Source organism: Onychostoma macrolepis, chromosome 09 (assembly GCF_012432095.1).
Source record: "Onychostoma macrolepis isolate SWU-2019 chromosome 09, ASM1243209v1, whole genome shotgun sequence".
Lineage (NCBI taxonomy): Eukaryota > Metazoa > Chordata > Actinopteri > Cypriniformes > Cyprinidae > Onychostoma > Onychostoma macrolepis.
This window is the reverse complement of record NC_081163.1, coordinates 26,290,259-26,316,046: the sequence shown is the minus strand read 5'-3', so window position 1 is coordinate 26,316,046 and position 25,788 is coordinate 26,290,259. Positions and strand designations below refer to the sequence as shown.

Genomic DNA, 25,788 nt, shown 5'->3' with positions numbered 1-25,788 from the left:
CCATTTTTAATGTTAACCAGCTATGAATATCAAACCAGAATTTAGAAGTAACCTCGGTAAAAGAATAGGTGATCTCATCTGATGAGAATAGGTTTCAGGAAAAGAAGAACAAAAGCAACACAGGTCCAACTGAAAATGTTTTTTTTTCTTTCTGTAACATAATTCTGTAATGTGTCTCCTTAATCTTTGGAGCAACTGGATATGTGAGATAAAAGGTAAAAGCTTATGCCTTAGGCTTCAACATCTCCCAAAAATAGCACTGATAATCCACCGTGAAAATACATTTAAACTCTTTATAAATAAGTTTGTTATTACACTTACTATCAAAGACACCTTCATAACATATTTTTGGATTATTCTTAAAAAACCAGTGGGTATAGCATTGCATACTTTATCATAACCTTTAATTGTAATTCTAACTCCATATTTATTAAAATAATACATTTGTATATTTTTAAATCATGAATAAAAGTAACGCCTTTACTATACCAATCACTTTTAATCGAAGACTTCCTGTTAATAACTACAGCCCTATTGTTCAAAAGAGTGGAGTTGTGAGGGGAAAAGTTATGGATAAATATCATTTCCCAAAAAAGCAGTACTTGCTTATAAAAAAAATGTAAAACCTTCAAAGGAATTTTAAATTAGATCAAGATTACATCTTAACACATATTCAAGGCCACCAATGTTTTTGAAAATATGATTAGGAATATGGTACCATATTGAGTGAGGCTTTGCTAAGCACTCTTTAAGACATTTTATTCTGAATGTACCAAGAAGAGATACAAAGTCAATGGCTTTCAAACAGTTCGACCAATAATCCTAACTATTTTTTATTTTTATTATTCACATTGTGAATCCTTCACTTAGAGAAATTCTGCCCTCTATCGGTCATTACGAGAACTTGACTTGGTCGTATTTTGTAAGCTGTCAAAAGAATTCATACGATGAATTGTTCAGTTTTTCAGAATGAATATATTTTAATGTTGTAATGTTAATATTATTCCCTATTTAATCGAGAGATTTCGTAACTTTTTAATAAAAGTGTTGGAGGACTGAAGTCTGTTTTGGGTTTATGCAAAGCACCACGTGAAAGGTCCCTGCGCACGCGCAGTCTGGGCTGCTTTCTATTGGCGAGCTGAAGCTCGTGTGTGATGATTACTTCACTGCAGCGGTGTGTGTGTGTGTGTACTGCGATAACAGACTCATGCTTCCTGCACTGAGAGCATAAGCGAGCAGACCCGAGGCGGAAGGGCTGTTATAGAGCTGAGTTCACTGCTCAAAGTCATCTGAATGAGACAGCATGAGTGAAAGTGTGTTTGTGTGTTTCTCACACACTAGATCGGATTTACAGGAATCAGCTGATCCGGTGAGTCTGTCAACAACTCACTAATGTTACTGTACATACAGAAAATACACCTAAAGTAGACTCAAGTGTTGATCAGATCATTTGACCATGCGGAATTATAGCTATTAGGCTATTAAGAAAGTCCCACAAGTAGATATTTAGTACGACGGCAGGACCATAATATTAATAGTGATATCTTGGAGTAAATAGTTACGTAAATATGGTAATCATTCAGTATGGTATCATGCTACAGCGCTTTTTAGGGTCTGACTAAAAACATATTCCCATGTGTCTACATATTGCATATACATATACATCATGATAACTTTTTAACCACTTAAGTCTGGGATACTGTATGCAATAGTCAGAATATATGTATGTATGTGTATGCACAAACAAACAAAACATGGTCGGTCAAAGTGTCTGAATAATTTTTGTTCCAATTTTTTTTTTTTTTTTTACTGGTAGTCCACTGTATGAAGAATTTTTGAGTATAATGTCACGGTTCACTTTATTTTGCTATCCTCACTTACATAAATGAACTATAGTGTCCTGCACTCACTAGCAAAAAAATATCAAATATTATATCTGGTGTCTATAATTTTTGGTTTGGAACAGGTAATTCAACCTTTATACAAAATAAAATATAAAACTATAAAACATGTAAAACTATAAATTAAAAAGAAAATCTAAAAAAGTTTGCATATGTGTTATGTTATGTTTAACACCAGGCTTTTATGGCTCATATAGTATGATATGGTGACAATATGGAGCTCATCTTCACCTCAGTTTAATTCAGAGGTGTCATATGCAATTTGGTGCAGTAGCTGATGCCAAACCTGATATTGCCAAGTGCAATGTGTTCCTGGGTCAACATCTTTGTTGACCCTGGAACAACATTGTGATTAACCAATCAGATTTCAAGAACCAGTTTATAATTATGTGAAGTTTAGGATTACAATCAGTGTTTGGTGCTTGTACATCACTGTAATTAATCTATCAGTTCCTCTGATTTTAGGGATTACTCATGGGTAAGGTTAGGTTTAGGTGTAGGAATATGGTTAAGATTATATTTTTGGATTAAAATGTTGTTCCAGGGTCAACAAAATATGTTGACCCAGGAACACGTTGCACTTGGCAATATGTGCGTAGCTGATATTCATATGGCCAAAAAGATGAAATTCTGATAGTTTGTAATTGAGATTTTTATAATAATATAGCAGACTACTTAAAATGCATATAAATCAGTTATCACTCTATATCTCCTAATAATATGTCTTAGTAAGATGATATTTAAATGCTTAGTTTTATGATAAAAGCTCTGTAGTTTTTATCGTGGGAAGCAAAACATAAAATGCAATGCAGTACAATGATAATTAAGAGATGAACAAGTAAAAGTTTCTCAAAAGCATGTTGTTTCAGTGTCAAAAAAGTTCTAAAAAAATGATGTATGGATATGCAAGTAAACTTAAATTGCTTCAGTCCAGTAAATATTTATCTTGAAATATGAATAATATAAACATTATTATTATGTTTACTTTATAAAAATCATTCAGCACATCAACCTCAAGGGAGACATTTTGATAATTATACTAAAAGGCCTTTGGATTTGTAAAAAACTATCAATGAGGCAACAGAAGTCATGTAGAATATTTTGCACAGCAGGCTATTTAGCCAAATTTTGATCATGATGATAATTTAGAGGCCTTCGATCCTTCACATCTATTAAATATGATATAGTAGGTTTCGTAAGGTTAAAGGTTCGACTAGACAGTGCCGTTATACCAGGATTTGACTATCTACATATATTCATATAGTCACTGTGCTACAAAATGTTTGGTTAGAAACACATTTACATATTCACCAGATAGGTATGACTGTTATATTTTGTATTCTAATAAAAAGCAACACAAAACTGTCATTTGGATAAACTAATGAAGTTTTTTCCTTTGCTTTCAGAGTGTTTTGGTACTTTACAGTTGTTTACCCGTCTGAGGAGCCTGTAGTCAGCCAGAAGATGGGTGATCTCTCGGTTAATAGCTCCATCTTCAGCAGCAGGGATGGATCTGACCCCCCCACCGTCCCACCCAGCATGTCAATCGACAAGCTCCTTCCAGCCCTGCTCGAGTGTTTTGGGATCATTCTCTGCGGATACATCGCAGGCCGTACAAACATCATCCCAGCGACACAAGCTAAAGGACTGGGCAGCTTTGTGTCCAAGTTTGCGCTTCCAGCTCTGCTTTTCAAAAACATGGTGCTGCTGGACTTTGGCGATGTAATCTGGCCTTTTTTCTTTAGTATTTTGGTGGCTAAAGTGAGTGTGTTCTTCTTTGTGTGTGTCCTCACACTTTTGGTGGCAGACAGAGAGAGCCGTTTCTCCAAAGCTGGCCTCTTCTCCATATTTGCCACACAGAGTAACGACTTTGCTCTGGGGTTCCCTATAGGTAAGTAAAAAAAGGAAAAGCCATAAGTAAAAAAATAAAAATAAAATACTACAGCATGGGTCATAGACCTGTTACCATAAGGAAACTCCATATTACAGGTAACAGAACAAATCCAAAAATAAAACTAAACCCACAAATCATGAAAAACTTGATTCTGTGATATTTCCGACTGTCTACATATATGTTCTTTCGTTTTCATTTGCCCAAAGTTATCTTCAAGCATTATGAGTTCATAGGTAACACAATCCATATGCTGTACAGCCTGTTAGTTTAGTTTGAGGTTCATTTTCTTGAATGCATTTCCAGGGCTTGGCACATACTACTGGTATGATTCACATGATACCTCACCTCAGTCGGCATGTGCTTCAACATAAAAAAAAAAAAAGTCAGTTGTGGTTTCAATATTGAAAAAAAACATTGAAACAACATTAAGTGCTGAATGGTTGTAAAAAAGGTTAACAAAATACTTCTAAATCAGTGTTGAAAATTTAAATGTTGAAACAACATTTTGATATCAACATTGATTTACAAAATTGAAAAAATAAAAAATAAATCAATCAACCAACAGCGATTTAACCATGATATTGATGCCCCCATGAATGAATGTAGAAATGTTGATATACTGTATGATTTTTTTCAAGCTATAAATACAGAGAATAAGCCTTAAGTCTGCTTCAGAACAAGAATTATGTCTTTGACAATAAGTAAAATATACTGCTGCAACTTAAAATAAAAAATTTGAATAACTATTGAATAACTAATATTTATTAGCACTTGCCGCAGTTCTGTTGTCTGCTGCTTTGCTCAAGCATTTTAAAGTCAAGTGGATTCTGATTGGCTGTCAATGTTTTTAGCGTTCATCCACAGAAAAAAAAATTCCAATTATATTGTTCCTCTTTGTCATTATCATCATATCAGTGGTGTCAACTTCACTGTTCTCATAGAATTAGAATGATTCATTAAACTGTATAGATATAGTTATCATACTTGCTGTGAATGGGCCTTTAAACTTAAAAAAAATATAAAGTATTGGATGATAGTATAAGATAAATGGTGTTCCATTAACCTTTAACCCAGAAATTGTGCAAACAAAAAGCCAAATGGAACTGAAACATGAATTTACGTATACTTTGCTTCTCGTTTCCACCACATGCTGCTGTTCCAACCCATTTTATCTTCTGTCTTCCACACAAGAATCTTCATAGAAGAATGTCCAAGCTGCTCTTTTTGGTGTAATAAAAGTGGAGCATTTGTGCATATTCAGCCATGGCTCTTAAAACACAAACCAATGCTGTTTGGTGCTTTCATAAATTTATGGTTTATAAAAAAAAGAACACCTTGGACATTGTGCTAAACATCTCATTTTGTGAAGAAAGAAAGCCATAAGGGTTTGGAACCAAATTAGTTTGAGTAAATAATGGCAAAATGTTGACTTTTGTTTGATCTGATATCAATTGTCTCTGCCTCCTCCACAGTTGAAGCTCTGTACCGCAACACTCATCCTGAGTATCTTCAGTACATCTACCTGGTTGCTCCCGTCTCCCTCATGGTCCTAAACCCGCTAGGCTTTGCGTTCTGTGAGGTGCAGAGGTGGAGGACTGGAGAACCTCACCAGCAGAGTAAGCTGAAAGTGCTGGGTTTGGTGCTCCTTCAGGTGGTCAAAAACCCCATTGTCTTTATGGTGGTGATCGGGCTCATTTCTCACTTCCTGTTGGGCCAGAAGATCCCAGCTTTCATGGAGGAGTTTGTAGATGGTCTGGCAAACTCATTTGGAGGAACAGCGCTGTTTTATCTGGGTCTAACCATGGTGGGTCAGCTGAAAAAGCTTACCCGCTCCACTGTGGTAGCACTTATTCTCCTCATCACAGCAAAACTGTAAGTCTACCATGCAAATTGTTAGTAGTAAAAGTAGTAAAAGTTTCATTATTTGTTGTTCCAAAATTTTCTTTCATCTGTCGAACATAGACTAAGAAGTTTAGCAGAATGTCCATGCTGCTCTTTTCCATTCAAACTGTTAAAGGGACAGTTCACCCAAAAACAAAAATCATTTACTTGCCCTCATATTGCTCCAAACCTGTATGAATTTCTTTCTTCTGTTAAACACAAAAGAAGATATTTTGAAGAATGCCATTGACTTCCACAATATTTTTTTCCAAGAAGAAAATTCATATAAGTTTGGAATAACTTACTTATAAGTGTGGGTGAGTACATGATGTCAAAATGTAAATTTTTAGGTGAACTGTCCCTTTAATCTTCTAAATGGACCAAAAGAGCACCATAACAATAGTCCATATGGCTTGTGTGCAATCTAGGGCTGGTCAATTATGGCAAAAATCATAATCATGATTATTTTGGTCAATATTTTAATCACAATTAAAAGAGTAAAAGAGTGAACCGCATGACCAAAACTTTATATGAGTGATTTATTTAAAGAAAGCAATATACATCAAATATATATTTTCTGTAAATAAGGTTACTATGGCATCCGTCTACATTTTATATACCAGTGAAATTTCACAATTCTCAACACCACAGCAGAATATTAGGGAAACTCATATAAGTAAAATCCTCAAAAAATTATTGAAAATAATTATATAGTCAGTAATACAATAAAAACAAAAAAGGAAAGGACAAATACAACAGAAAAAAAGAGCAAAATGAAACAAACAGTAATTTAAGTTTTTTTGCAAGTCTAAAGTGTTCAGTTAACAGCCTACTACAGAAATTTAGTAATCGAATGTAAAATAAAACCGCATAGTCTTCACTTTAGGAATTAAACTTGCTTTGTTTCTTATTAAAGCTACAAAAGTCCTTCAGTCAGGAGCAGTGAGTGATTATGTCTTTGTATTTTGTTGTTTGATTAATATTAAGCACATAGTCGGCAGCAGGAATATTAGCCCACTGTCACTTTAAGAGCCGCACGGATCCAATTTACACGTATGTTCACAATATACAAGTATTGAAATTCTATTTCAAGCTTTTAAAAATATGAATAAATCTAATAAACTTTAATAAAACCAAGCATGTCCCATTTTGCGAAATTCGCATTACATGATTTTACTGATTTGCACGTGAAATTGGATTTTTATGGAGGAGCGAATGCGCACCGTTGGAAAGGGGCGGAATGGGGCACATTAATGTTTTATCTTGACTATTGGGGGCAGTTGTGGCCTAATGGATAGAGAGTCGGACTTGTAACCCAAAGGTTGTGGGTTCGAGTCGCAGGTCCGGCAGGGATTGTTGGTGGGGGGAGTGAATGTCCAGCGCTCTCTCCACCCTCAATACCATGACTGAGGTGAGACCCTTGAGACCCCCAACTGTTCCCCGGGCTCTGTTCCACTGCTTTGTGTGCGTGTTCACTGCTGTGTGTGTGCACTTGGATGGGTTAAATGCAGAGCACAACTTCCAAGTATGGGTCACCACACGTCACTTCACTCACTATTGTATTTTCATAATCGTTGAAGGCCGAAATCAAAATCAAAACTGTATTTTGATTAATTGCACAGCTCTACTTCCAAGTCTTCTGAAATCATTCGATAGCTTTGTCTGAGGAATAGACCCACATTTTGGATGAACTGTTAGATGAACTGTACATCAGTATCGTATCAAAATTACATTTATCTTCACCCATATTATTTGGAGTGATCTTTGCATGTTGTACTAAGGTGAGCAAACTTGCCCTCGGGTTGTTTGAATCTGTAAATATGCAGGTAGCAGCATCCAGTGTAACTTGGCAACAGTACAACACTGTGTTGATCCAATGGGAATGTTTCTCAGAGCGTCAACAGAGTTAATCCATCTGCTTTAAACGCACAAGCTTAGTTAGAGGACAGAAACACTGTCTATGGCAACTGATCTGTTTGACCTGCTCATGTTTGTCCTGTATATTTAGTTAACTCCCTAACTCTTTTTCTGTTCTTCTTACTTCTGTTGATGAGTAAGTTTAAACATAATGTTGTTGACAGTACTAAAAATAGTTCCTGTAATCTGAAGTTCTTGGTTTCATTGAATAATGCTGAACTCACTCTGTTCATCTGTGGCCTCTTTAGGCTAGTGATGCCTCTGATCTGTAGAGGGATGGTTGAGGTTTTGGACTGTGGAAGCAGAAGCTCAGTGAACCACACCAGTCTGTCAAACTACGCTTTCCTGTATGGAGTCTTTCCCACTGCCCCTAGTGTGGCCATATATGCATCACAGTACAACATGGAGCTGGAAGTGGTATGTGCATTGTGTAGATGTGTTTTACATCTTTATTTATTTATTTATAAAAGTCAATAAATTGATCAAAAGTGACCGTAAAGTCTTTGAACTCTAAATCAGCATATTACAATGATTTGTGAAGGATCATGTGACACTAAAGACTGGAGTAATAATGCTGAAAATTCAGCTTTGCATAACAGGAATAAATGACATTTTAAAATATATTAATATATATAACAGTTATTTGAAATTGTAATAATTTTTCAAAAATATTACTGTATTCTTGGTGAATGTAAAATACTTTTACTTTAAGAAAAAATGTATAGACCTCAAACTTTTGATGTCATTCAATCCACATCCAGCTGAATTTGAATTTTCCCAGTTAGGTTCTATGTGTCTGCATATTAGAAATTATATTCTACATTTGCATCATTTTTTACTTGACACCACTCCCATGGCACACTTAATTTAATTTTAACCTTATTTAATTAGTTACATTTCGATTGACTCGTGTAGTTTATCAAAGTACTGCCACAGTATTTTTGTGATGAACATTTGTCCCGCTCAGGTGACCTCAGGGATGGTGATCGGCACGTTTCTGTCTGCTCCCATCATGTATGTGTCTGCCTGGCTGTTGACCATTCCGTGGATGGACTCGGATCCACTAGCTTCAGCGCTGCAGCACGTCAGCTTCAACATCAGCATTATCAGCCTCTTTGCATTGGTGAGTGTTGAGGGTTTCATTTCTTTCTCTCAGTATTCCAATTTTGTCTGGTTTTGCTTCCTCTTAAAGACATGAATGGTTACAGTGTGTCGATTTTTCTGTCATGCTGGTGGTGAGAGCACATGTTTGTGTTGCTTCTGCTCTCATGCAGGTGATTATTATGAGAGTTAAATCTGTGTTATTACCAGTATTGCCGGAGATGCCATGGAAACCAGGAATTAAATGGATTTTAATGGACATGTTGTGGGAAATCTGAAATGATGTAAAATAATGTTTTTTGTTTTGTTTTTTGGGTAATTGAGAAAAAGATTTGATGATATGGTGTACGTATTTTTGTCTGGTTCTATAAATGTATTCAAAATACATTTTAATTTATTAAAACATTAAATGTGTTTAAAGTCTAGTAATATATTAGAACATTTCTGACTTCAAATTAATAAAAAATTGTTGAAGAGTGGTATAGTACAACTATCCTAGTATCGTAATGAATATCAAAAACAAATATTCTTTAAGCGAAATAAAAGTTCTTAAAAAAAAATCTTAACATTTTGTCATAATCTTTTTACCATTTTAAGTTAGTTCAAGCTGTAAAATGTCATGTGACACAATTAATTAAATTAATAATTCAAATAATACTTCATTATATTTGTAAATATATTGGAAAAATGTCTACTTTTATACAATTATTTTTAAATAGGTAATAAATAACAATAATGAATAAGATGTGTGCACTCACATGTATTGAGGGTAAAAAAGAAAACTTTATTTTTTTAATTATTTTATATATTTTTTATTACTTGGTTATACCACATGACAAACATAGTTGTTAAATGTGAACTTTTGTTGAAAAAGGCATAAATGTTTTTCAAAACCATATGACACAAAAATGAATACGAAGAGTACATTTTTAGGAGTTAAGTGTTTACATGCAAAGTGAAATTGGGTAAAGGGGAACAATAAATGTGCGCAGATCAGAAAAGAACTGCTGGTGTTTGCATGATCATACATGTTATCAGGTTATTAAGCATAATCATTGTAAGATGCATGTAAACACTCATTTTCATCTTAAGTTGTTATGATCAATGAAATTCAAACACTTCATTGCAGGTTCAAGCAGGTCCTGTGTTTGCGTGTCTAGTTTAGATGTTGGCTGCAATGTTTCCAATCTCAGATTGTGTCATGCTGTTGTCAGATGCAGCTGTGTTGGCACTTCCTTCCTCTTTGCATTCAGCTTGAGGAAAAAAAACTAAACAACAAACTGAAGTTTGGTTCAAGCTTATACAATTGGGTCCATATGTATTTGGACACAGGCACAATTTTCTTTTATTATTTTAGCTGTTGACAAAAATATATTCAAGTTACAGTTAGATAATGAATATGAGATTAAAGTGCACACTCTGAGCTTAAATTTGAAGGTATTCTCAAGGGACCATAAGTAATTGGACAGTTGACTCAAAAGCTGTTTTATAGACAGATGTGGGTCATTTCTTCGTTATTTATACATCAATTAAGCAGGTACACATGTGGTCAGAATTGTTGGTACCCATGGTAAATATGATCAAAGAAGGCTGTGAAAATAAACCTGCATTACTAATCCTTTTGATCTTTTATTTTTTTTTAAATCACAAAAATCTAACCTTTCATTGAACTAAAACAATTGAAAATGGGGGAAAATCTCATTATGAAATGTTTTTTTTTTCTCAAATACATGGGCACAATTATTGGTACCCCTAGAAATTCTTATGAGTAAAATATCTGTAAGGTATATTCTCATTCATATTTACAATTTTGAGCACAGAGTGATTATCCAGCCATGGCTTCCTGTTTCACAGGAATATAAATTGGAGGGAAAACAAAGACCAAACTCCCTTAATCATCCATCACAATGAGAAAAAAACAAAGAATATATTTCTGATGTGCAGCAACAGATAATTGAGCTTCAAAAATTAGAAAGTGACTTTAAGAAAAGAGGTAGAACAGTGAAAATTCCCATTTCCACCATCAGGGCAATAATTAAGAATTTCCAATCAACAGAAAATGTTACGAAGCTGCCTAGAAGAGGACGTGTGTCTATATCGTCCTAATGCACAGTGAGACGGAGAGTTTGAGTGGCTAAAGACTCTCCAAGGACCACAGCTGGAGAATTGCAGAAAATAGTTGGGTCTTAGGGTCAGAAAACCTTAAAAAAATGTATATATCAAACAGCATCTACACCACATGTTGTTTGGGAGGGTTTCAAGAAAAGAAAATCAAGAAAAGAAAATGCTCTCATCCAAAAACAATCCCCAGCATATTCAGTTGACAGACACGACTGTAACTTCAAACGAGACTGGCTTCTATGGTTAGATGTAACTAAAAAATGAGCTTTTTAGGAGCAAACACTCAAGATGGGTTTGGTGAACACAGGGATAAAAAGTACCCCTTGTGTACAATGAAATATACTGCTGTATTTTTAATGTTGTGGGCTTATATTTCTGCTGGAGGTCCTGGACATCTTGTTTAGATACAAGGTATCTTTGATTCTATCAAATACCAACAGATAGAAAATCAAAAGTGACTGACTCTGTTAGAAATCTTATAATGGGCCATATTTGGATCTTTCAACCGTACAATAATCCAAAAACAAAACTTAAAAACACAAAAATAGGTCACTGAGCACAAAACCAAGCTTCTTCTATGGTCATTCCAGTCACCCTGTCGAAAATGAGTTAGGTGAATGAAGAGGAGAAGCACCAACATGGAGCTGGGAATCTAAAGGGTCTGGAGTGATTCTGGATGAAGGAATGGTCTCTGATCTCTTGTCAGGTGTTCTCTAACCTCATCAGGCATTATAGGAGAAAATTTAGAGCTGTTAAACTGGCAAATGGAGGTTTCAAAAAGTATTGAATAAAAGTGTATTGTTAATTGTGTCCAGTGTGTATTAGAGAAAAACATTTATTTCGTAATGATATTTCCCCCCATTTAAAATTCTTATCCAATGAAAGGTTATATTTTTGTGATTTAAAAAAAAAAAAAAAAAGATCAAAAGGATTAACAATACAGATTTATTTTCACAGCCGCCTTTGATCATATTTACCATGGGTACCAACAATTCTGACCACGTGTGTAAAAGGTCTGGAGTTGATTCTAAGTGTGCCATTTGCATTTGGAAGCTGTTGCTGTGAACCCACATCATGCGGTCAAAGGAGCTCTCCATGCAGGTGAAACAGACAATTGTTAGGCTTCAAAAACAAAACAAATCCATCAGAGAGATAGCAGGAACATTAATGGCCAAATCAGCAGTTTGGTACATTCTGAGAAAAAAAGAACACACTGGTGAGCTCAGCAAAATAAAAAGGCCTGGACATCCACGGAGGACAACAGTGGTGGATAATCGGAGAATCCTCTCCATGGTAAAGGAAAAAACGTAGCCGGATGAACATCCAGCCAAGTGAAGAACACTCTCCAGGAGGCAGACGTGTCACTGTCAAAGTCTACAATCAAGAGAAGACTTCACCAGAGCAAATACAGAGGCTTCACCACAAGCTGCAAACAAGGCCAGATTAGACTTTGCCAAAAACATCTAAAAAAGCCAGACCACTTCTGGAAAAGCATTCTTTGGACTGAAATTAAGATCAGCCTGTACCTGAATGATGGGAAGAAAAAAGTATGGAGAAGGCTTGGAACAGCTCATGATCCAAAGCATACAACATCATCTGTGAGCAGTGTGATGGCGTGAGCATGCGTGGCTTCCAGTTGAACTGGGTTACTGGTGTTTATTGATGACTTGACAGAGGACAGATGCAGCCGGATGAATTCTGAAGTGTACAGGGATATACTCTCTGCCCAGATTCAGTCCAGTGGAGCAAAGTTGATTGGGCGGCGCTTCATAGACCACATGGACGATGACCCAAAACATACTGCGAAAGCAACCCAGGAGTTTTTGAAGGTAAAAAAGTGGAATATTCTGCAATGGCCAAGTCAATCTCCTGATCTTAACCCGACTGAGCATGCATTTCACTCGCTGAAGACAAAACTAAAGGCAGAAAGACCCGCAAACAAACAACAGCTGAAGTCAGCTGCAGTAAAGGCCTGGCAAAGCATCACAAACGAGGAAACCCATGCAGTCTCTGGTGATATTCATGAGTTCCAGACTCAAGGCAGTCATTGCCTGCAAAGGATTCTCAACAAAATATTAAAAATGAACATTTTATGATTATAATTATTTGTCCAATTACATTTGAGCCCCTGAACATGGGGGGACTGTGTATAAAAATGATTGTGATTCCTAAGCATTTTATGTTATATTTTTGTTCAACCCCTTGAATTAAAGCTTAAAGACTGCACTTCAGTTTCATCTTGATTGTTTAATTTTAATTCTATTCTGGTGGCATACAGAGCCAAAATTATGAAATTTGTGTCAGTGTCCAAATATATATGGACCTAACCTGACTGTATATAACAATTTTCAAGCACATACATGCACACACAGACTCTATGAACCAGTTAAACTGGTTTTGAGAGGTTACTGTAGGTTTATATTCACATTGCACCAGAAGGGATGGAAACATGTTGTGCTAAAAGTATTCAAACTCTGGCCTGCACTTCTCTGAAATGCTCTGTTCATGTTTATGTTCTTCCTGTCCCTGCAGGTGTGGAGTGTTGCAGTCATGCTACTGAGCAAAAAGTTTCACAGAATTCCTCACATTTTCACCATTAACCTCTTTGTGGCACAGGTGATCTTAAAATTAGTAGTTCCTTGGTTTTAGAGACACTGTACATTTCCATTAATATCACAAATATGTTTCTGAACATTTCAATTAACATTAAAGTGCAGTCAAAATGCAACCTGATGATTTTAACACTGAACATATTGTATGAACTAATACTGCTCTGTGTTTGTAGCTATTAGCCTGTGTTGGGATGATAGCGTGGAACTTCATTGCAGAGCAGGATAACTTCCTGGGTCAGGTGTTGACCTTTACTCTACTGTACGGCTCTCTCTACAGCACCTATATTTGGCCTGGTGAGTCATTCGAGTTTATCTTTGAAAAATCACTGAACATTACCTGTTCCAAAACATCTGGTTCAACACCATTAAACACTACCTGGTCCACACAACAGCATTAAAAACTGTAAAAAAAACAATTTATCTATAAAAAAAAAAAAAAAAAAAACTGGACATGAAAAATGGAAAGTGGGCTTGTTTACAGTAGTTTACAGGTGTGGGTTTTTACGATGCAACTACTGTAGATCTGCTGACAAGAAATAAACTGTAATGTAAGCAACTAAACCTTTCTTATGTTAATACGTGGATTAATCCAAAGTTCACATGGCGCAGCGGACTGGTTTCTTTCGCATCAACAGCCAATGGGCTTGCTGCTTAACATTCAAATATTTAGCTAGTGCTTGCTGTAGCAGTTGCAGTGTGCTTCAGAAACAGTGTTCAGTACGCTGTTCAGTAGCAGCATAGCAGATCTATTCCACCAAGACCAAACACATTAACATTGCCCTGTATATTACCATGGTAAACTCTCCAAGAGTTGTCATGACAGAACTATGACAAAAACAGACTCTCATTCGATTTTCTTCCAAAGTAACAGGCTTGTGTTTGAATAATGTTATTTATTGTGTTGTGAAGGTCTGATCGCTCTGTCTCTGCTCCTCATGAGGAGAAACGAGGAGGTGAACTTCAGGCCAGGGCTCACTGTGATCACTGGCTGGGGGTGAGTGGCACATTCAGCACAGTTACATAACAACCAACTGCGTTACTGTACATGATGAACATGGCAGAATCAATTGATGCTCAATAATATGTTGCATACATACTGCAGTATAAACTGACTATGAGGTCTGAGATTGTTTGTCAATATATTGGTTAGAGTTATAACAACTGAAAATTAGTTTTACCATAATGTCAAACGACATTACCCATAATCTAATCAGAGAAGTTGTTGTTGTGTTGTAATTGAAAACAGCCCCATAAAATAAATCTACATATTTTCTAATCAATGATTTAATTACACAGGCTTTTACCATTGTCCCTCTGATTTTATTTCACAGTATCTTTGTAATATTGTGATTTTGCCTTGGATCTAAATGATTTGGTTCTTATAACCTTTAATTGAAGAAATTCTGAAGAACCAAGGCTGCTAAAAAAGCAGGCAGTCAATGTTGTGCTCTATTAGACAACTGAAATAAGTCTTTCTAAGCCAAAAACACTGAAGTCTGCTGTTGTTTCTCTCTGTCTCTTGCAGTGTCCCTTTTCTGGCTATCAGTGTCCTCCTCCTGACAGGAGAAAGATTGCCGAACACTATTGACTCTGCGTTCTTTTATGGAAAGACACAGGTACAAAACTGATGAAAGAAAGCCTTTCACGCTGTGCACAGTTCCACATGTCCTGTGCACTCTTATTTTGCAATTCTGATCTGTCTGTTCAGATAATACAGTCAGAGTTGATTGATTAGTAATGGTGTAAAGGTAACATGACAACAGGATGCTTTCTCCTCTGATCATGAAGTCACAAAATCCCATCAACAATGCATAAGATACTACAGTCCATGACTCTGAATACACAATCTGTCCTCATGTACAAAAGAAAGTCCATTCCACCTTTTTAGTCAGACTAAAACACAGTCTAATGTTTATTGGATTTCAAACCACATATGAGTATGACTTGAACTGGTTGCGAAAATGCAAGAAAAAAAAAAAAAAAACTGATTTCATTACATTTTGTAGGTGTTCAGGTGACAAAAACTGGGCTATCAGTGTGAGCTAGGCCCAAATATGACAACAACACTAGAACTATGTGAAGTTTTATCTAATTCAGCCTATCATATTTCATAATTATTAACTGTAAGATGTTTTTTTTTACTTGTTTTAATCTAGTGTTCCCCTGATGTAGATCAAGTTGGTGTTGTTGTGTAGTCATGCCTCCAACTGGCAGCAGGAAGTGTGTTATTTAAAACAGACTTTGAAATAGTACTCTTATATAACATGCATTTGCATGTTTGAGAGCAAAATGGTTTTGTGATGTTTAGTATTTCAGTTTTAAGGTCATTTTCTCCTGAAAATGGACCTGTATTCATCCTGAATGGATAAACCATGTGTTTACTGTCAGTAATCATATAATGAGTGTATTTGTACTGAAATATTGTTGTAATGTTTTGGCGGTTGTTTGTGTGTTGTAGGTGACGTGCACATCTGTGGTGTTATTTGTGAGTATTGTGCTGTGTGCCGTCTCGCTCACACTACTCAGCAGACGAACTCAAGACTATCACAGCCTTGAACGTGAATCGCTGTCTGACAGTGAGGAGGACGTGAACCTTCCCTACGACACACACACAGAGCAGCCCGGTGCTGTCGGCAGCATCAACACAGGTCTGACACTCACTACTCCTCCTTTGTAAAACTGTGGGTCCAGAGAATCATGGAAATCTTAAGAAAGAAGTGAAGAAGTTTCCAAAGATAGATCCCACATGAAAAAAAATACTATAGTGTTTTTGAACCATACTATAATAAAGTGTATTATACTGTACATATTATAGTATTTACAACACTACAGCATACTGTATGATTAACTATAGTGAACTGATAAACTGTAATAAATACTGTAGTATACTTTAGTTTTACTATAGTAAACTCTTGTGTATTGTAGTATGATATACCCTATAGTTGTAGAAAACTGGGTAAAGTAATTTGTTTATATTACTATAGTTGTTATATTTCCAATAAATTAATTCAAGTAATTTACTATAGTATGGTTCAAAAAACACTATATTGTAAAAAGTATAAATTACTATTCATGTGGGATTGTAAGACGTTCACAAGAATGCTCCTAAGTGCAGTTCTCAAAAGAACATTTCCTTAACTTGTTTTTTTTCTTAAGAAGAAAATGGAAGGCAGGAGTTTAATGTGGCGTTTATTTTAAATGGCGTGTTGCTTTTATTTGTGCTCTCTCGTCTGTTTTTGTTTGCAAATTTCGATTTCAGCAGAAACTCACCGATTGTTTACATTTGTCGATGTGTCACTTCAGAGCATTTATGCACATCCCTAGTAATAGTAATATGTATTATATGTATCTATGTTGTAATATTAATATTTTGTTTACTATTTGAAACAACCCAATAAATTCATCATCTTACCTTTTGGGTATTTAAGACAAGTTAGAGGATATCCTGTCTTTAAGAGGTTATATGTGGTGATTTTTAAGAACATTCTTTTCAGGAATTCCAATTAATCTTAAGTTTTGTCTTTAGAACAAGCTTTAAAAAACATATAAAAATTCTTGAGAAAAGTTTTGGGAATGAAGTTAGAAAATAAGAGGATAATTGTAATTATCCCATACTGTACAGTGTGTGTATATATATATATATATATATATATATATATATATATATATATATATATATATACAGTGGGTACGGAAAGTATTCAGACCCCCTTAAATTTTTCACTCTTTGTTATATTGCAGCCATTTGCTAAAATCATTTAAGTTCATTTTTTTCCTCATTAATGTACACACAGCACCCCATATTGACAGAAAACACAGAATTGTTGACATTTTTGCAGATTTATTAAAAAGAAAACTGAAATATCACATGGTCCTAAGTATTCAGACCCTTTGCTCAGTATTTAGTAGAAGCACCCTTTGATCTAATACAGCCATGAGTCTTTTTGGGAAAGATGCAACAAGTTTTTCACACCTGGATTTGGGGATCCTCTGCCATTCCTCCTTGCAGATCCTCTCCAGTTCTGTCAGGTTGGATGGTAAACGCCGGTGGACAGCCATTTTAGGTCTCTCCAGAGATGCTCAATTGGGTTTAAGTCAGGGCTCTGGCTGGGCCATTCAAGAACAGTCACGGAGTTGTTGTGAAGCCACTCCTTCGTTATTTTAGCTGTGTGCTTAGGGTCATTGTCTTGTTGGAAGGTAAACCTTCGCCCAGTCTGAGGTCCTGAGCACTCTGGAGAAGGTTTTCGTCCAGGATATCCCTGTACTTGGCCGCATTCATCTTTCCCTCGATTGCAACCAGTCGTCCTGTCCCTGCAGCTGAAAACACCCCACAGCATGATGCTGCCACCACCATGCTTCACTGTTGGGACTGTATTGGACAGGTGATGAGCAGTGCCTGGTTTTCCACACATACCGCTTAGAATTAAGGCCAAAAGTTCTATCTTGGTCTCATCAGACCAGAGAATCTTATTTCTCACCATCTTGGAGTCCTCCATGCGGCTTTCATGTGTCTTGCACTGAGGAGAGGCTTCCGCCGGGCCACTCTGCCATAAAGCCCCGACTGGTGGAGGGCTGCAGTGATGGTTGACTTTCTACAACTTTCTCCCATCTCCCGACTGCATCTCTGGAGCTCAGCCACAGTGATCTTTGGGTTCTTCTTTACCTCTCTCACCAAGGCTCTTCTCCCCGATAGCTCAGTTTGGCGGACGGCCAGCTCTAGGAAGGGTTCTGGTCGTCCCAAACGTCTTCCATTTAAGGATTATGGAGGCCACTGTGCTCTTAGGAACCTTAAGTGCAGCAGAAATTTTTTTGTAACCTTGGCCAGATCTGTGCCTTGCCACAAATCTGTCTCTGAGCTCTTCAGGCAGTTCCTTTGACCTCATGATTCTCATTTGCTCTGACATGCACTGTGAGCTGTAAGGTCTTATATAGACAGGTGTGTGGCTTTCCTAATCAAGTCCAATCAGTATAATCAAACACAGCTGGACTCAAATGAAGGTGTAGAACCATCTCAAGGATGATCAGAAGAAATGGACAGCACCTGAATTAAATATATGAGTGTCACAGCAAAGGGTCTGAATACATAGGACCATGTGATATTTCAGTTTTTCTTTTTTAATAAATCTGCAAAAATGTCAACAATTCTGTGTTTTTCTGTCAATATGGGGTGCTGTGTGTACATTAATGAGAAAAAAAAAAAAGAACTTAAATGATTTTAGCAAATGGCTGCAATATAACAAAGAGTGAAAAATTTCTGGTGGTCTGAATACTTTCCGAAATATATATATATATATAGAAATTATACTGTCCACTTATTATATAGAAAATCATTATGGTTCTATATGGTCACTATATATAGTACTGTATTTTATAGTGAAATGATGTTTCAAACAGTATGTTACATGATCTCATTATGTCACATTTAGTTCAGTAACTGGCGCAGCCCAGATATCATCTTGGAAATAAAATTTTCTTCTCTGCGTTTTGAATTTAATTTTCTAGGAACATTTGAGTTAAGAAGATAAGACAGTCATCACATTAGAAATGGAAGTCAAGCGTGCTGCATTGTGGGATACAGTTATCCACACACAGTGCTCTGGTTGTAAGCATCTCATTTTAGGTTCATCTAGTCGTTTCATAAATACAGAAGTGAGCACAGAATACATACTACTTTGAGAATGAAAATACTAGTGAACAAATGTAGTAGGTAGTATATGCCATTCAGAGCCTGTAAAAACAATGCATGTAAAATAACTAAAGATTAAGTCTGTGAGAGAATTTGACTGATGTTTGTGTGTGTTTGTCAGACTGTCAGATGTGTGAGTGTGTGTGTGGCCGTCTGCAGTCCGTGCCTGACATGACAAGCACCAAAGAGGAAGCATCCATCCAAACAGGTTCTCTCTTTCTTTCAGTTCCTGTTCATTCACTCTAGATAGCTAAGAGAAGGCTTCATTGTGCTCCTTAGAGGCATTACTGTATCTAGAGCTCAACAGAACATACAGCAAATGTATGGATAATTCAATTTTCCTAATGGACCTGCATTGAAACTGGCCAATCCAGTGAATAGTTCTTCCTCGTAATTGCTCATATCAGCATTTTAAACATCTGGTAAGTTGATTATAAAGATTACTTTCAAAGAATCTAGGTGTAAAATCTAGAAGATTGATCCAGCCCACTTTATGAAATTAATATTTAGTTTACATGCTCACTACATCTGAAAACAGGCACCACTGTTCTCAGTTTGTCTAATCATGTTCTCAATCGTTGGCTCATCTTTATACACAGAAATTTAACTGTGTGGTTACAGCATCTCTTTCTGGTCTTTGTGCATGTTCAGATGTCAGATTTGAACTTTGTAAATTTTGCGATGAAATGCAGAGGTGAAGTCTTTAACATCAGCATGTCTAAAATATCATCTGCAACACACAGCATCAATTATGCAAATGACGAATGAAAAGTGTTTTTAATATTATTGATAACTGTTCCTCATGTGGGCCACTTTTCAGACCTTTTCAGCATGGCAGACAAGGTCAACTGTACTTTATAATATGAATGATATTGTATGTATGGAAAAGTTGCTTGATAATTTGTGTAAACTTTGAGTTTTAAATGAAATTGGGTGCCTGTTATGATAGAACTTTCATTATGACATGAACTCTTTCTTTAATGACTTCTGCTTCAATAAAACATCACTGAAAATCAATGGAATACATTTTGAAAGGAACAAATGTACATTCAAATATGAATAATATTGAATGCTGTTTTTAGGTCAGTGTAGCCAGCAGTGTACATCCACAAGCTGCCTGCTGGTCGAAGAGGAACAGAAAGTGGCAGATAGACAGAACACAGATATACAGTCAACAAGACATGTGCTTGTGTGTCTGTTACTGACCGTCAGTCTGCTCGCTGTGAGTACAGTCATTTAGCAAGCACATGTAATTTAGACTTTGACATTATACCTGTTACAGAAAGTACCATGGTGTTACTTAAAAAATGTATGAGGGTCAGTATTTTGATGAATCTTTGTTTTTGTCCAGATCTATTAATTTATTCAAATATGAATTAAAATTACACTACATAGAGACAATGACTTGAATATATCTCTTTTATGATGAACATGATATTTTTGTGCCACATAAAAAGTGTGACCAAAAGTGTGATTTTTGTTTGCTTTGTATATGATACCATATTAGCTCATTTCATAATGCATGCCACTCTTATCTATGGGTGGGGTTTCACTATTATTCAGAGTCTAGTCATTCTTCTGTGAATTAATTGTGTGTGTGTGTTTTGTAGAATCTCTCCAGCTGTATGTGGTGGCTCTTTAATAAAGATCCAGGGCGGCTGTATCTGGAGCTGCAGTTCTTCTGTGTTGTGGCCAACTTTGGGCAGGTAAATCTGTGTGCCTGTCACATGTGTTGTGCCGAAGTCTAACTATAACTTTTACTGAAACACATGTCTCTTATTGTCTTTTTCCACTGCAGGGTCTCATTTCATTTGCCTTTTTTGGCCTTGACAAGCATTTGATTATTTCTCCGTTCAAAAAGAGGTAACTAAACAAAACTCTTTAAGCTTTATCAAAAGGATCATATGATGATGATTCAAATTTTCCATAATCTTTTGAGAAATTATGAAAGCATACTGTTAATTTCTGAAATTACAACTTTCTCTCCAGTCCAAGAAGAGCATTTATTGAGATTAAGCTGGAAAATGGCTTGTGTCATACTTCTTCCACAACTTAGAGCAAATTAATTCATGTGAATGCATTATCAACACGTGACAATCCACGTTTACACATTAATGATGAAAAATACATGCAATTCTTCTTCTAACTTGCTTTGATACCAGAAAATATTCTTGGTTCAGTGGATATTCCACGATTAGTTTATGGGCCAAAATGAACACCTCTAATATTTGAAATTCTTGCACTGATCTGCTGCACTCCATTATGCAGCACTCTGTTTGTTGTTAGGATGACAAAACCTTTTTTTTAAGGCTGTTTTGCCTCACGGGTCCAACAGTTCTCGTCAAAATGATTGAGATGGCCAATCAAGCCAAAGTAGGTTTTAAGACTGCTAATAGCACATTATAAATGCATTGCATATCCTCTTTTTACCTACCTGCTGCCAAGTCACGGTTAGGTAATACAGGAAAAGCTGTATATAGAATACAGCGGGTAAAATAAGTATTGAACACACACCACCATTTTTCTCAGTAAATATCTTTTTAAAGGTGCTGTTGGCTTAAAATTTTCACCAGATGTCGGTAACAGCCCAAGTAATCCATACATACAACGAAAACAAACCAAATAAGTTCTGAAATTAAGTTATGTGTAATAAAATGGAATGACACAGGGACAAAGTATTGAACTACTGAAATTTGTTGGTAATGACAGCTTCATGAAGTCTCCTGTATGGAGAAACTAGTCGCATGCATTGCTCAGGTGTGATTTTGTCCTATTCTTCCACACAGTCTTCAAATCTTGAAGGTTCTGTGGGCTTCTTCTATGAACTCCGATCTTTAGTTCTTATTTTCTATTGGATTCAAGTCAGGTGATTGGCTGGGCCTTTAATTTATTTTTCTGAAACCAATTGAGAGTTTCCTTGTCTGTGTTTGGGAACATATTCATAATATGATCCCTAATATTCATTTCCACCGACAAGTGGCAGGGTTGCATTCTAATTACTGATAGATTTCAGCTGGTGTCTTGGCTTTCTATGCCTTTTCGCATTTTACCTCCCTTTCTTCATGTGTTCAAAGGGGTCATCGGATGCCCATTTTCCACAAGTTGATACGATTCTCTTGAATCAGCTCTTGTTTTCATCAAGCCATTTTAGTCCATGTTGCTTTAAATGCTAATGAGCTCTGCTGACCCCGCCCCTCTCTTCTGTGGGGTGATGAGCAGACTTTAAACTTCAGCCGCGAAACTGGCTAACTAGCACAATATTAGGAAAGGCGATTTGCAAAGATTCATAAAAAACCCTTATGCTCACTCCTTCTGTAGATGAAGCTGGATTACGAATGATTCGTGTGAACATAGATGCATTTAGGCAGATCGGGATCGGTGCATTCCTTTCAAAACGAAAGTAACGTTAATCTTCTGCGTCTTCAGCGGCTCAGATGTCGGAAGTTAATGATGACTGCTATTACATCCAACAACAAAACGTTCCCAACATTACAGCGCCTGGAGCGAAGAACAAGATCCCCTGACCTCTTAATAGTTTAAGTGGAAAATTTCAGTTAGGATTGCTTTGTGATCCTGTTACAGTGTAATGCAGCTTTGCAAAAAAGACTGTTGTTGAAGGATGGAGCATTTAAAAACAGCTTTAAAGCTGACAGAAAACCCGCAGCTTTTACAGTGCAGTGAAATGCTGTCTCTAATTGTACATTCAAATATGGCATTTTCATGAGTCTTAACGGCTCAGCTGCCTGTTTAATTTTAAGGGTCAGCGAGAGGGTAGAAAATTGGAATAAAAAACTTTATTGACATTTATAAGTGGTGGGAAAAATTTATAAATAATTTAATGTCCATAATCCACTTTTTTGTAGCATTTGTAGTCAAATTACTGGTTTAATGTCATTTGTAATGTTGAAGTTTCTTCCAAAAACAGTTTTGAAAAAATTTTTTTCAAATGTTTTTGTCGCTTTTCTTCAATAAATGGTCTGGACAGAGGAAGGAGCTTTTTTTTTTTTTTTTAAATAGAGGTAAAAAAAAAAAAAAAGTTTTAAATAGTTTTTAATATTTCATCCAAAAATGAAAAATTGCTGAAAATGTGCTCACCCTCAGGCTATCCAAGATGTAGATGAGTTTGTTTCTTTATCAGATTTGGAGAAATGCAGCATTGCATCACTTGCTCACCAATGGATCCTCTGCAGTGAATGGGTGCTGTCAGAATGAGAGTCCAAACAGCTGATAAAAACATCACAATAATCCACAAGTAATCCACACCACTTCAGTCCATCAATTAATATCTTGTGAAGTGAAAAGCTGTGTATTTGTAAAAAACAAATGCATCATTAAGACGTTTTTAATTTCAAACCATTGCTTCTGGCTAAATATAGAAGTCTATACATAATATTGCTTTCTCCAGTCAAAAAGTTGTCTCGTCTGAATCAGGAGAGAAATATGCACAGATCAAACACTTTTTATGAGCAAAAAGAGTCCAAAATGGTTCTAAACAAATATGTGGGTAAATTTTGATGTGAGGGAAAACGGGAAAGACTTTTTCACTGGAAGAAGCGCTATTACGGATTATGGACTGGTATTTTGGCCAGAAGCAACAGTTTGAAGTTAAAAAACTTTGATGATGAATTTATCATAAAGACACAGCTTTTCGTTTTACAAGATGTTAATTGATGGACTGGAGTGGTGTGGATTACTTGTGGATTATTGTGATGTTTTTATCAGCCGTTTGGACTCTGACGGCACCCATTCACTGCAGAGGATCCATTGCTGAGAAAGTGATGTAATGCTACATTTCTCCAAATCTGATCAGATGAAGAAACAAACTCATCTATATCTTGGATGGCCTGAGGGTGAGCATGTTTTCATTTTCAGGGGAACTATACCTTTAATGTGAATTTTTAAAAGTATAACACATGCCGTATGCATAATAATGAACATAAACTGATTAGGTGTTCATCTGTATGTTGGTAAAGGTTAGCGAGCCTGTGGCAGGGTTGGGGTCAGGAGGTCACAGGCTCTGCAGCGTCTGAGGAGATCAGACTGACCTGTACTCAGTTCCTCACATATCATAAGGAGCAGTGTGTCAGAGACATCGTTCACAAGAAAAGGTGAGAGAACCTCCACTGCTCTCCCCGTTTTGTTTTTGTTTTTTTTTGCACTGAATTAACCGTTCATTTGCATGCATTTTTGAAATGATAGACTTATTTTGCATGTTACATCATGTTTGCATGTTCATTAAAACATATTTGCATGAAACTTATGATTTAAAAAAAAAAAAAAAGCATGACATTTTTTTTTTTTTTTCAAACCTCATCCTTGGCTTTCTAATCATTTCCTATCTATCTGCCACTTGCTACCCTTGCCTGCCTGTCTGTCTCTCTGGTCTGGTCTGGGTTGGGTTGGGTGTAGTCGGTGACACATGCTCTGCTCTGCAGGTGTGGACAGAGAAGCAACATAGAGACGTTTCTGGGCAGTGATATGGTGCGCTGGCTGCAGAGCGTGGGATTGGCCAACGACCCGGGAGAGGCTCTGGTGTACGGCTCGCGTCTGCTGGAGGGAGGAGTCATTCAACACATCACTCTTGAGCACGACTTCCAGGATGAAGCTCTGCACTACCGCTTCACATAGAGGAGCTAATCGCTTCTAAGGCTGGCAGACGCACATTTCAGTGAATTATTTATTCTACCGATACTAACATCAATAACCAGATGTGAAAGTAGTTGGTTATAATGAGGTCTTAAACACTTTAGCTACCTCACACATACAGTATGGAAAAGGGGTGACTGGAAATCCTGCTCATCTGCTTTTTTTTCATGATTTATTTTTTTGTTTTGTTTTTTTTAAATTATTATTATTGAACTGCCTGACATTCGTTTCACATTTTTATTTATCCATAACAGATATAATTGAGCTGATTGTAAAGTCTAAGGTTTACAGCTGATTCTGCACCACACAGGCTGTTGTTGCAGTTTTATGAGATTATTTTTCTTTTTTATGTTGTTATTATTTTGTAGACAGTTAGGGAGTCATTTTTATGTTTAAGTCCTGCCAACTTACAGTTTCCACAATAAAACATTTCTCCAGATGAATGCTTCTGGATTGTTTAACTTTACAAAGCACTTCGATGAAAGTGTTTGTTGACTGCATGGGATATCTGCTTCACAGATACAATATATTTTCTTTAGATACAATTTTATAAAAATATTGTTTCTAAGAATATTGTTTAATAACCACCCAGGCCAAAAAATACAAAACATTTGCACTTATCCTTTAAATGAATGTACTATATCTAATTTTAATAATGGTAGCCCTTTATTTTACAGTCCTGTTCTGTATGTACATATTATGTACTTATTGTAGTAGTACATTATAGTGCAATAACTGGGAAAATAAAGAGTTACTAACCCTGAACTAATATGTAGCTTATACTACCCAGTACTTTATTTGGTAAGTACACTGTAAGTGCATATACTGGAAGATACAGTGCAACCTATTTAATAAACACAATTATAATGTGATTATAGCGTCTTGTCTTTTTTTGTGTGACTACTAAAGTAGTGTGACTACTAAAGGAACAATACCAAATACAAAATGGGTCAAAACGCAGTCACATCTCCATTATTTGTGTAGTTTATTTGGTTTTCCAAATAATGCACCAGGTAGGCTTCATTCCAA

The 25,788-nt window shown here is 36.2% G+C and overlaps 1 protein-coding gene across 3 annotated transcripts; it reads left to right on the top strand.

The window, feature by feature from the left end:
* Positions 1 to 1,087: 1,087 nt before the first annotated feature.
* Positions 1,088 to 25,631, top strand: gpr155a (G protein-coupled receptor 155a). 3 transcript variants are annotated; one of them, XM_058787224.1, is made up of 16 exons: positions 1,088 to 1,369; positions 3,308 to 3,792; positions 5,268 to 5,667; positions 7,842 to 8,010; positions 8,561 to 8,716; positions 13,348 to 13,431; positions 13,601 to 13,721; positions 14,337 to 14,421; positions 14,953 to 15,043; positions 15,886 to 16,075; positions 19,235 to 19,321; positions 20,196 to 20,335; positions 20,724 to 20,819; positions 20,912 to 20,976; positions 24,087 to 24,221; positions 24,523 to 24,659. In XM_058787224.1, the coding sequence occupies exons 2-16, from the start codon at positions 3,366 to 3,368 to the stop codon at positions 24,527 to 24,529; spliced, it is 2,253 nt and encodes a 750-aa protein (XP_058643207.1). In that variant the 5' UTR covers positions 1,088 to 1,369; positions 3,308 to 3,365; the 3' UTR covers positions 24,530 to 24,659. The 3 variants fall into 3 exon arrangements, with proteins under 3 accessions (XP_058643207.1, XP_058643206.1, XP_058643205.1); XM_058787222.1 differs by having other exon boundaries at positions 1,094 to 1,369; positions 24,549 to 25,631; XM_058787223.1 differs by lacking the exon at positions 19,235 to 19,321 and having other exon boundaries at positions 1,092 to 1,369; positions 24,549 to 25,631.
* The last annotated feature ends 157 nt before the right edge of the window (positions 25,632 to 25,788 follow it).

What these genes read in the sequence shown, in the direction of transcription:
- gpr155a (XM_058787222.1), top strand. Translation starts at nt 3,366, where the DNA reads ATGGGTGATCTCTCGGTTAATAGCTCCATCTTCAGCAGCAGGGATGGA. An exon ending in TTAACCTCTTTGTGGCACAG is followed by an intron (nt 13,432 to 13,600) that starts GTGATCTTAAAA and finishes CTGTGTTTGTAG; the next exon opens with CTATTAGCCTGTGTTGGGAT. An exon ending in TGTCGGCAGCATCAACACAG is followed by an intron (nt 16,076 to 19,234) that starts GTCTGACACTCA and finishes TGTGTTTGTCAG; the next exon opens with ACTGTCAGATGTGTGAGTGT.